The following is a 12949-nucleotide window of genomic DNA, read 5'->3' as shown; positions in this document are numbered from 1 at the left end:
TGCTTTTAGGAAAAATGTTTCTGTTCATTTTATTCTGTTGCAGGCTACTGAGCTTGCTATTGTTTTCCTATGGCCCTCCAGGTGTTGCTGGGCCTTAGCTCCCCTTTGCCTTGATGGCTGGCCAATGAGGGGTTGAAGTTCTATGCAGATGTGCCCACAGGTTCCTCACCCTAGATTAGTGTCAATTGTACAAATGTTGGAAATGGAAGCACTGGCTTATGGTGGAAATAAAATGGTGGACTTCTTGGAGCTCCTTGGGACAAGGGTGGAATAAAAGTGTAAGTCCTCCGGTTGTGAACAGGATCCATTCCGGAGGTCCGGCCGCATCCCAAGGAATTCGCAACCGGAGGACCGCTTCTGCGCATGCGTGCGGGGTGAAACCTGGAAAAATACTTCCGGGTTTGCCGTGTTCACATCCTGAAGCTTATGTATCTAGAGGGATACATCCAGACTCTATAAGGAAGGATACTACCCACCCACACTTTGAAAAAAACCCCACTGCAGCTTTTGTTCCACTCTTTCTCACAGCCAAATTTGCTAGGATCTTGTTTGAAGTGGGGAATATGCATGGGAGGAATTGCAAAGAGATTATTCAGGGGGAGGTGGGGAGTTCTGTAATAAATATCGGGCCCCATCCCTCCCTGTTATTATGTGTGATCAGGACAAGTCTAGGTTTATGCCGACTGGCCTGTTTACCCTCATCTGGTGCAGCCCTAAAGCAGGGAGCTGACTGTGGGTTTTTCACTGCCAAGGCCTAGGGGTGATTGCCAGACTTTGGGAGCTTTCTCCGCCATTCCTGGAAGCTGTCCTCACACTCTCCTTTGTAGTAGGCCATATTCTTGGGAAGCTTGTTGTAGATTGTCATTCAGGCTGTGAAGTCTGGTGTTACCTGTCCTGGCTTGATTCTTTTGTTCACCTGGGTGGCAGGTGGTAAAAGATGTTGCTGTTTTTCAAACATGTGTGCACATTGGTTTTAGTTTTTTAGGGGAGAAGTTTGCTTAGTGTGGTGACTTATGTGTGTGTGCAATAGAACAGGGGTCAGCAACCTTTTTCAGCAGTGGGCCAGTCCACCGTCCCTCAGACCATGTGGTGGGCCGGGCTATATTTTTTTGGGGAAAAATGAACAAATTCCTATGCCCCACAAATAACCCAGAGATGCATTTTAAATAAAAGCACACATTCTACTCATGTAAAAATACGCTGATTCCTGGACCGTTCGCAGGCTGGACTGAGAAGGCGATTGGGTCACATCCGGCCCCCGGGCCTTAGGTTGCCTCCCCCTGCAATAGAACATGAGTTAGCCCATGCGATGACCTCCAAATGTTGTTAAACTACAACTCCCATCAGCCCCAGCTAGCATAGCCCAATGGCCAGGGATGATGGGAGTTGTAGTCCAGCATCATCTGGAAAGCACTGTGTTGGCTACCCTTGTAATATAGAATGCAGATACATATGGATGCAAGTACATATGACAAGAGCGAAAATAGGCTTTATTTCACCCAGGTCAAAGACCCAATTTGGCACCCACATTTGCGTACACACATACAGAGGCTGGGAGCATTAGTAACGCCCCTTTGGAGGCTTCACCTGGGACAAAAACCCTGGCTAGCATCCCCTGCCTCCCGTAGCTGCAATAGAACATGCAAATAGAATATGCAAATGTGTATTATATATTCTCACAAACAGAAACATGCATGCATGAGAAGGGCATGGACCCCCCCCCCCCCAATCTCCAGCAGGTCAGGAGATAAGGTGTTAGTTTATTTATCTCATTAAAGCAAAATCACGCCTGAATTAACCAGAAATAACCTTCTCCATGCCTGTATAACTACATCATTCTAAGTTGGGAACAAAATCTCTAATCTCTTTTGTGGAATCTTGGCCTCTCTGTGTGTGTATGTGTGTGTATATGCGTATGCAAGCTGGTTGGAAAGGGAGACTCCACAGGGACTCACTTTCTTTCACAGTTACCAAGAAAAAGGTTTAAAAAATAAAATAAAATAAATCGGAAGCTGAGGCATTAAAGCAAAGTGTAATGTTCCCTTTCTTCTCCTATTGCAGGCCCCAGAAGTCATTATGTCCCAACACTACGACGCCAAAGCTGACCTGTGGAGTATTGGCACCATCATTTACCAGTGTCTGACTGGAAAAGCCCCCTTCCAGGTGAGTTACCTTTGTGGTTTAGTTTCATGGCTGCCCATTAGGCCTCCTGGATTGCTCACCTGCCTCTCCTCGGAGGTTGTTTTCATTGAAAAAAGAATTCTGGACTCCAACTTGAGCATCATCCATGTCACATGGGGAGGAACTTTGGGTTTGGCCTTCTGAGGGACGCAAGCAGGTCTGTTGCAAATGCCACAAATCTCGGTGGATGGTAGCACTGTTTTTCTTCCTTCATTTTATTTACTCTGTTTATTGAATCTGTATGCCGCCCTGGGCGATTCTTCCCTTGCTGTACTTGGAGAAAAATGGAACCAAGTGGGAGGAGATTGGGGTCAAGTAGCTGCAATTAGGGACACGGGTGGCACTGTGGGTTAAACCACAGAGCCTAGGGCTTGCTGATCAGAAGGTCGGTGGTTCGAATCCCCACGACAGGGTGAGCTCCCGTTGCTCGCTCCCTGCTCCTGCCAACCTAGCAGTTCGAAAGCACGTCAAAGTGCAAGTAGATAAATAGGTACCGCTCCGGCGGGAAGGTAAACGGCGTTTCCGTGCACTGTTCTGGTTCGCCAGAAGCGGCTTAGTCATGCTGGCCACATGAACCAGAAGCTGTACGCCGGCTCCCTCGGCCAGCAAAGCGAGATGAGCGCCGCAACCCCAGAGTCTGTCACGACTGGACCTAATGGTCAGGAGTCCCTAGCTGCAATTAGTGCCTGTTTCCCAGTTTGCAGCTGTCTGGGCAGGCCATTGGCCTGAGGGGAAGCTTCTTTGGGGATTAGCAACTGTATGGGGTAGACCAGTGGTTGGCTCAGTTCGGGGGCGGCTCCTGGGCTGTTTAAGCAACCCCCGTGGGCCGCAGGTTGCCGATCCCTGGGGTAGACTATAGAGCTTCCTGCCCAGGTAGGAGGCACCATCCGCTCTGCAAGGACTGAAACGGGACACTTTCTCTCGCCCACTCTAGACTTCTAATGCCATCCTCCTCCGCACCATTTTGGGAGAAAAGGTTTTAGAAAGCCTTTTCCCATTTAAAATACATTCACATCTCTTCTGGATAATGCAGCTTTCCAGAGTGGCTTGCATCAGAATATAAAAATACAAAATGAAAACGAGCAAACCCTAAAATCAATACCAGCTCCTCCTCCGCTATCTGAGCCCAACCGCTTTTCCCTCAGATGTAGCAGCAGTGGAATGAATCAGTTGGTAAGAAAAGTAGAGGGGGAAACCCCAAATGCTGCCACAGTTAAAGCCTGTCTCTGGTAGCCACCCACCTGCTTCTGAAGACAGGCCTTTTGATGTCCCCAGCAGGTTCCTACAGGAGAAGGCAAGCCTTCTGATAACCTTGCCTTGGGCACTGGAGCTTTTGTAGGTCAACACCAACACTGCCCAAAAACAAACCAGAAGTACTGAGTAATATCTCTTAAGTAGTTTAGTAATCTGTTCAATACAGAGGGCCAGCCCAACCATTAGGCAAAATGAGGAAGCTGCCTTAGGCAGTTGATTTTGGATGTTCGTTGCTTAAATTTATTTTTACTGCCAGGAAGTGGGAGAGGCACTTGTGAATTTTCTGCCTCAGTTGCCAAAATAACTAGACTGGCTTTGACCCATGTGACATTGGCTTTTCTGGCTCTCTAAGGTTTTGGGCTGTTCCACCAAGGTCTGCGTAACAATCTGGCCACTGTGTTCTGGATGTTTTTGAAAGGCAATGCTTGATTTTGCAGTCAGATTATGCTCAGCTTTATGCTTGCATACTGTAGCTGACTTTACCAAGCTAACTTATCACCGCGTGAGGGATAGTTAACCAGGAAGTGTCACCCATTCTGCTCTGAGAGACTTAAGAATGGGTGTAGCAAGTATTCTTTTGAGCATGGCAAGTTCAACCTCGGGGATAATTGCTGTACTGCCGAGCATGGAGAAGAGCAGGAAATCTGCCTGATGGTGTCCTAAGCACTTGGAAAGAGCATCAAGACTACCTGCTGTGTTTTTTGAGACTCTGTGCAAGAGGGATGAGCCATCTTTCCCCCTGCCTTCTAGTACCCCAGCTGAGGAGGGCAGGGGCTTCTTGCCCCCCATCGCTTCAAGCTCTGAGCATGGCGTAACATCAAGCACATCCTTTGCTCCTTTGTCTGCATGCTGTGCGTGTGGCAAGCATACATTTTGGCTGGATCCCAAGGCCAGCTAAGATTTGTGGACCTCCCAAAGTTTCGGCTTCAGCAAGCAAGCGAGTGATACCAGCTGCCAGTATGATTGCCACACACACAAAGGACCTGGCTATGAAGGATAAAACTGATTTGGCAAGCTTACTAGAAAATCTAGCATGGTGGCAACCACGTTATAACATTCAGTACTTTTTAAAAAGCTGCTTCCTCCCTTAGATGATTTCCCCCCAATGCTCTTTTTTTTGTGGTGGGCAAAGCTCAAATAGTGATCACAAACAAGACTTAACTTTTCTAGTCTCCTTGTCTGTGTGTTCCTAACCCCAGGTTTTACAAAGATGCTTGGGGTGTACATATTTAAATGTGCTGCCTCCTACCATTCCTGGCTCCACCCTGCCCCGGGATTGCTCTTTATATCTTGATCATGAGAGAGGTCATCTGGAGCAGGAGGGAGAGGAGGAAGTGGGATTTTGTGTGGTTTTTCTTCAATTGTTTTTGTTAATTAAGTAGTAAAATGAGTTGCAAGGGCCCCCTGGAGCATTCTAAAGATAACAGGAGTTCTTCAAAGGTCTTCCTAAACAAATATTCTTTTTTAAAAAATAATAAAGTAGTGCAGTCAGGTTTTTGCAGACCTTGAAGATGTTTTGACTTGCACAACAGCAGTTCTCTTCCAGCCTTGAGAAACTAGAATTGGAGTTTTGCGTTTTCACATATGGGCGTGATTTTTAATAATAACCGAGAGGTGTCTGGGACTTTGGGGTCTGATATAATAATTAATTTGGGAGAACCAGATTAATTAGGCTCATGCTAAGTGGTGATACAACTTCCAGCCAGACCACTTTTTGAGGTCTTTCCTTTCCTAGATCAGTGACTTCCCTTCTCTCCTTTCTAAGGTGAGATTTACACCTAGAGACTTCCTGGTTCGTACTCTTAATCCCACTTGCTACACCAGCTCAGTATGTTCAAGTAATGGCGACTGGTGCTGATTGGGATGGAAAGCAGGGGAGACCAACCGTAGTTGAGGCCTGACCCAACTAACTCCAGCTTTGGCCTCATCCTTCTCCCTGCCAAGTTCTACAAGGACAATGCTGAAACTGAGCAGGAGGAAACTGATAAGCAGTCCTGTCCCCTTGAACTGCTTATAAGAAAGGGGGCATGCAGGTGGGGGCTGGCTGAGGGTAGAATGAGGTTGAGAGGTGAGTGGCCCCACATCCTCCACTGTGCGCCATCCTTGGTGAGCTCTTGGAACAGCTCCGTGTGAATATAACACAGGATGGTTCTTGTTATCACAGGTCATTTTTTCTACTGTTAAGCTGCTTTATGCATCGCTGCATTGGTCCATCGCTGGCATTTCTTTTTGGAGTAGGTGTAGACCCGTGGGTTGATAATCCTTCAATCTGTGTCAACACAGTTGATGTCTGGAGTTGTGCTGATTAGACAAAACAGAAAACAGAAAGGGTGCAGAGTTGGGCCGGCTCTAAATTCTGTGCAAAGAAGCAGTGAGAGTGAAGTAAAGGGGGTAATGATAATGCAAAGCTGATAGGTTTGCATGCTCCTGAACGTCCTCAGTTTGCTTCTTCATATGGTTATATTTTATTACTTACTTTTATGCAAACATGCATACACAAAAACATTCTTTTTTTAAAAAAACAAGCAGACCCCAAAATGGACACTGAAAAGCACAAAACACTAATTATACTGAGAAGGGCACATCTGGATTCATCATCTTGATTTATCATTCCGGAATAATTTATTTATCATTCCAGAATAATAATACATTGAGAGTCTGTCTTCGCTAAAAAAAGGGGGGGGGGGTAAATATTATGGGCATAAACTTCAGTTGTTTCCTTTATAAAGTTATTTTGTATATTATGCCTTTCCTGAGCTTTTATATAATGCTTGAGCTTTGTCATGTAGAACGATCCCCGTCTGTTTCTTCTGTCCAGATCTTACCCAAAACCTTGCCCATTTTTGGCAATCTCTCATCGCTTAATTAGCCACTCTTGATTATAGGAGTAATTGTTCTGACCCCACAGTGGAAAGCAGCGATCTTGGCAGCTAATAAAAGGGTTTGAAACAAGTTAATCCAGCAGCCCTTTGAAAATGGTTGTCTAAAACGTTCAGCAAAGATGGCCAGTTGATCACGGGAGCAAAGCAAAAAACCCAGATTGAGAGACTATGTCCCTTCGATTAACAGGTGTTGGGGGACAAACAGATGGTGGCAGTGCGGTGGGGGCTTATTAAAGCTTCTTGGAAACACTGCTTAGTCCACAGGTCACCAACCCAGCACCACGTTGTTCCTGGACGGGTACCTCAGACTCTTAGCTCTCCTAGAAAGAAAATTATGGAAGGAAATGTACATTTACTTTCTAAGTAATTTCTGTGAAATGAGAGTGGTGTTGGTGCCTTGTATATTTTTCCTGGTGCTGAGGAATGCTTCCTCTTATGACAACAGTTTGTGTGATATCTCAGTAGCCAGGACCAGCTGGATATAGCTGATTTTCCATGTTAAGCCTAAGGTTGTCAGGGGTGGCTATCCCTCTAATTTTTAAATAATGCCATGCTCCCCCCTGACAGCCATTTTGTGACTGGCACCTCCAGCTCACTCTCAAAATTCAAAATGTGCCCACTAGTCCAAAATGGTTGGTGACTCCTGGCTTAGCCAAGATTTCCTTGAAATGGGAAGCTGCAGTAGATGTACTTTAAGACTGCGAGCAGGCAGGGCTTTCCTTAAGTTCTCAAGGGAGAACCTGCAAAAATCCCTTTTTGAAATTCCCCCCTCCCAGTCTTAAGGATCAATAGGGAAATGTATCTGTATCTCGTTACATCCAGCACCCTCTGTAACGAGATATAGATTCCTTGCTCTCAAATGGTCCTCCTTGCATTTGAGCTGGCACAAGGCTTTCTGGTGCCTTGCAGTGATGTCTGGCAGGTGCAATATGTGTGCACGAGGATCCAGTTATCAGGGGGATGTGGGAACGGCAGCAGCATGGCCTTTGCAAAACTATTGCAAGGGTGTGCCTGGCTTTTTGAAAGCCTGTCCTGTAAGTTGTGAGGGGCGAGTTGCAGCTGTCTTTATACTCCCAACGCATATGAAACCTGCTGGCAGTATTTTTCCATCTGAATAGATGTGAGCTGACAGTCAGTCTCTCTTTAAGCCCAAATTTTAAATCAACTAAAATAAATGTGTCCCTTCCCTTGTCCCTTCTCTCTCCCACCTACCCAAGCAAGGCTCAGCCAACTGTGACATTTTAAGCACAGGAGAGGCTCTCATGACTGATAATCAACAGTTGAAAGAAGTACCTCACTTCAATAATAATAATAATAATAATAATAATTTTTTATACCCCACCCATCTGGCTGGGTTTTCCCAGCCACTCTGGGCGGCTTCCAACACAATATTAAAAACATGATAAAACATCAAACATTAAAAACTTCCCTAAACAGGGCTGCCTTCAGATGTCTTCTAAAAGTCAGATAGTTGCTTATTTCCTTGACATCTGATGAGAGGGCGTTCCACAGGGCGCCACTACTGAGAAGGCCCTCTGCCTGGTCCCCTGTAACATCGCTTCTCGCAGGGAGGGAACTGCCAGAAGGCCCTCGGAGCTGGACCTCCGTGTCCGGGGGGCTGGATGATGGGTGTGGAGATGCTCCTTCAGGGATACTGGACCGAGTACCATGGCTGCTACTGAAAATGGTCTCCATGAGCCATATCCTCCTGCTCTCCCTGTGACATCTGCATCCACCCAGTTACTCTTTATTTAATGTCATCAGGTTTGGTGTTTCCATGCTCTGTCGGCAACTGACAATGTGAAGCAGTGACAGCAAAAGGCACACATAGATTCCACACTAATGGGAAGAGAGAAAAGAACATAGTCTGCTATGTTATAATGTGTAGCATGGTCCCCCCCCTTTAAAAATAAAGGAACACACTTCCATACTTGTGCTGCATGACACCCAGCAGGTTTACCTCCCCCACCCCCCACATCCTAAATAATAGCCAGATGTCTGACAGGTCATTTTATTTTAATTTTAAGGAGCTTTTTGCGCTCACCAGTGTCTCTAAATTAAGACAATGGACCCTAACAGAGGGATGAGATTAATGGGATCCATAATCCTTGTAAACAGATTGGATGACAGTTTATTGAGTTGTTAATTCAATTCCCGACCCTGCCCCCCTCAAAAAGCATGCTATGGAAGGGCTTTTTAATGACGACGAGGGACGGAAGCATAGTTAATATACTCATTCTAATATTTGTGTAAACATATAAGCCATGTTTCTTGTCTTACACACTGACTCCTTACACACTGACTCCTTAATATCACTGTTTTTGCAGTTATGATAGATCAACCCTGGCATATTAGGGTGCAGGAGTTGGAAGTACTGGAGTATGTACAGAGAGACAGAAGAAATTAATCTGTCTTGCCCCTAAAGCTTGCCTTTCATTTTGAAATTTATTTACCGTATTTTTCGCTCTATAAGACGCACCAGACCATAAGACGCACCTAGTTTTTGGAGGAGGAAAACAAGAAAAAAAATATTCTGAATCTCAGAAGCCAGAACAGTAAGAGGGATCGCTGCGCAGTGAAAGCAGCAATCGTTCTTGCTGCTCTGGCTTCTGGGATAGCTGCACAGCCTGCATTCGCTCCATAAGACGCACACACATTTCCCCTTACTTTTTAGGAGGGAAAAAGTGAGTCTTATAGAGCAAAAAATACAGTAATTTATATCCCTCCCTCCACTAACCTCAGGAAAATGTAATTATTTTTATTCTCTGAATAAACCTGTGAGGCAAGCTATGCTAAGACCTGTGGGTTCACCCAGGGCTACTTCTTGAATTTCAGGGCTGACTGCAGATGAATAATAATAATAATAATAATAGATAATAATAGATAATTAATTTATTATTTATACCCCGCCCATCTGGCTGGGTTTCCCCAGCTACCAACAGAATATTTAAAATATGATAAAACATTAAAAACTTCCCTAAACAGGGCTGCCTTAACTCTGCTATCCTCTGATATCCTCAGTACACAACTCAGGATCAGTTTGGAAAATCCTTCAAAGCAATGCCAGGATTTTTACACAGCCTGCCTCCTTCCCCTCTTGCAGATTTGTTCTTCTGTTTCTTGGTTGCAGTAACCATAGTTTTTTGCAGTGACCACCTGAGTTGGGCAAACTTAAGATAGTGTTAACTTCCAAACTAGGGTTTGGAGCAGGGATGAGAAACCTGCACATGTTGTTGAGCTCCCAACTCCCATCAGCCCCAGTCATTATGGCCAATGGTCAGGGATGATGGGAGTTGTAGTCCAAAAGGCATCAGGAACTCCATCCCTAGTGCATGGACTGTCACAGCACAATCCAGGTTTACTCCAGAAGCAAATTCCACTATACTGAATGGGGCTTACTCTCTAGTAAGTGTGCTTTAGGATTGCAGACGCAGTGGTGATTGCCTCCAATTCCCTGCACTGGATTTGGGGGTTAGCACTAAGCATAAGTTGCCATATTTTGAACTTCGTGACAATGTGTGGTTTTTGCAACCTGGAGTTGGAGGAGGGAATCCACTTGCGAGGGGAGTGGAAGAGAGTGAGATCATGCAATTGAATTGACTGTCCCATTCTTCAGGCTTTCCTTAATTGAGCTTTAGCTTCTGTCTCACCCAGCCAAGCGGCTCAGGTCATGTTTTGTAATGGTGGGGCTGTTCTGTGGTGTTGGGTGAACACTTTACAAGCATTTGCTGCTATTATTGTGGGGCCAGCTGCCCAACCGGTCTCTGGCATGGTTGCAGCAGCAACAGCTTCCACCTGTTTTCTCTCTCCCCCCACCTCTCATTTTGTGTTTTGAACTCTCTCAATCTCCTTGCAAGCATTTTAGCTTCACTAAAGAGCATCTTGTTTTGAAAAAAAGATGGTGTTTGGGGTCAGGCTGCACTTGGCGATAGTGCTAGCTGCCAAGGGGGCAATATTCTGGGCATGGAGGTAGATTGTGTCTTGGTGAATTGTATTTTTAACATCAACTATTATCCCCTTTTCACATGTGGCTCTTGGTCAGTTAATCCTCTTGTCTTCTAGAGTTGGTATATTTATGCTTCCCTTTTTTTGCTGTCATGTTTTTGTAAGAATGTGTTTGGGGCCTTTCGTAGTTTAATTTTTTTTTAAATGAAGTACTGTATGAGACTTATAGGATTTAGCTTACTTATTTTTATCTGTTTTTAATTTACCCATTTCCTTGACCCTGACCCCCTGTAGACCTTCCTAAAATTTTACTCTCCACTGCCAAGCTCCCCACCCACTTTTTGGGGGAAACTACTTATAATGTGTGTTCTTCATTTTTTGTTGTTATATTGTAAACCACCCTGATATCCTCGGATGAAGGGCTGTATATAAATTTAATGAATAATAATAACAATGCATTTTTAATTGTAAAAATGAACAGGGACTCTAGCATGGCAGTAGTAGTGTAAAACAATGAATATGCTTATTTTAAGTAATAACTGTAGACTAATTAATATACTACCTCTCAGTAAACTTCCAAGGGCGCTACAAAAATAACAATTAAAAATAAAAAGTATCACTAGAAGTATTTGGGATATGTATGTTTTGGAATTCACTCTGGGGAAATTTAGCTTTGGTTTCAGCATTTGGCATCCAAAGGATTCCTTTTTTTAAAGAAGAGAAGCTCCTAGTCCTCAAGGCTGTAAAGTCCAAGTATGTGAATTATGTCTGGTGCAGGGTGTGAAGCCTGATGGGGATCAAAGTGGATTTCTTGTGGCTGGACTTCAGGGCTTTCCTTACTCTTTTCTTTACCTCCTCCACACTCCATTAGCAGAACATACACTAGTGGCCAAAATTGTGGAAACCTTTTGGCAAAAGCATATTTCTGAGGTTTGATGGCTCATAACACCACTTTTTGGAGTACTACCATAAAATTATATATCAATGGAAGGATAATTTAATGAAGAATGTAATGCAACAAAGTTTCTTCAATTATCTGTTTTCTGTTAAAAGTTAGAGCCAGTTAACCAGAAAAAGGGAGCACAACTTGCTTGGGTTGATTTGCAGTAGGTTTCCTTCATTTGAATGTAGCCAATGAGCATGAGTGTTTAGAGCAGGGGTCAGCAAATTTTTTCAGCAGGGGGGCGGTCCACTGTACCTCAGTCCTTGTGGGGGGCTGGGCTGTTTTTTGGGGGGGAGATGAATGAATTCCTATGCCCCACAAATAACCCAGAGATGCATTTTAAATAAAAGGACACATTCTACTCATATAAAAACCGCTGGTTCCCGGACCGTTCGCTGGCCGGATTTAGAAGGCGATTGGGCCACATCTGGCCCCCGGGCCTTAGTTTGCCTACCCATGGTTTAGAGAGCCAATCATGTGTTATGAGCCATCAAACCTCAGAAATACACTTTTTTCAAAAGGTTTCCACAATTTTGGCCACTAGCGTACCTGGATGCAACTAAACATGCAAATATATGCTTGATTTTCATAATTTACACATCCTTTCAAGGTGCAGCTTCTTTTAGAGCACAGTTTTAACTTGAAGCAGCCCTCAGATGATAAAATTTGGGGGTTTATAATTTTTTAAAGGAAAGATTCAGTATAATAATAGAACATTAATGTGCGAAGAGCCTGTTCTGGGCTGTAGCCCAGTTAATTCTGCTTTCATTTCCCCCCATCCCAATAGACACTCTGCATCCTTTGCCAAGTAACCATGTTAAGTCCTTACTGAGCACTTTATATTTTTTGGTGGTAGGAGATTGCACCATTGAGGGTTTTTCGCTAAAAAATTTTTTTTAGCATGTGTGCGATTGTGCACCTCTGTAAACATCCTGAGTCCCTCCCCAGTTGTGTTTGGAGATGGCACTGCTTTAGCCGCAGAAGAACCAGGCTTTTGGAGAATTGAGATTGGATAGGATAAATATGAGGGATAGCTACAAAAATATACCAGTGGTTTCTCGTCTATGGCAGCGTTTGATTGATCTTGGATAAAGAAATATGAGAAAGAGCAATGGTACAAATTGCTGTAAAACTGTATTAGAGAATATATAAAGAATAGATTAATAATGGTAGGTACATTCACTATTAGAATAAAAACATACAACGGGAATTGACGAAGTCCAAAGTCTTTATGATATTTTTGCTAATAATTTTTGTTAATGATCACATAAAAAGTAGCATAAATACAGCTGAAGCTTAAGGTTCATAATTATGTAAGAAAAGATAAGTATATGGGTTTTTCCCTCTTTTTTGTGTACATGATTGAAATTTCAGTTTACTTTAAGAGATGTACTATATATATGTAATGTATTGTAAGACTATTAATAAAGCTTGTTACATGTTTTTTTAAAAAAGAGATCACTTGTGCGATATAGATAGATAGATAGATAGATAGATAGATAGATGGATGGATGGATGATAGGGTTCCAGAAGGCTGTATGAATTTGCTGATCACCCTTCTCCTCTTTCCCCCCCTCCTTCACAGGCAAGCAGCCCTCAAGATCTTCGGCTCTTCTATGAGAAAAACAAGATGCTCATGCCCAAGTAAGCATTCTTTCGGTGCTGCTATTCTCTGCTTTCTCTCTCCCTCGAACTTCACTGCCACTTGCTCGACTCTTCTCAACACCTGTCCCCTTGTGCTCTC

At 44.0% G+C, this 12949-nt stretch overlaps 1 protein-coding gene across 3 annotated transcripts in view; it reads left to right on the top strand.

Annotated features, from left to right (window-relative positions):
• ULK1 (unc-51 like autophagy activating kinase 1) overlaps positions 1-12949 on the top strand; it is a 109913-nt gene that overhangs the window by 46021 nt on the left and 50943 nt on the right. For all 3 annotated transcript variants that reach the window (XM_053368192.1, XM_053368191.1, XM_053368193.1), the window contains 2 exons: positions 2062-2163; positions 12791-12849. In XM_053368192.1, the coding sequence (XP_053224167.1) occupies positions 2062-2163; positions 12791-12849 (161 nt within the window). The remainder of the gene's footprint in view (positions 1-2061; positions 2164-12790; positions 12850-12949) is intronic.

The sequence above is a fragment of the Podarcis raffonei genome, chromosome 16, assembly GCF_027172205.1.
Source record: "Podarcis raffonei isolate rPodRaf1 chromosome 16, rPodRaf1.pri, whole genome shotgun sequence".
Lineage (NCBI taxonomy): Eukaryota > Metazoa > Chordata > Lepidosauria > Squamata > Lacertidae > Podarcis > Podarcis raffonei.
Note: the sequence above shows the minus strand (reverse complement) of the source record. Positions and strands in the feature narration are given on the sequence as shown.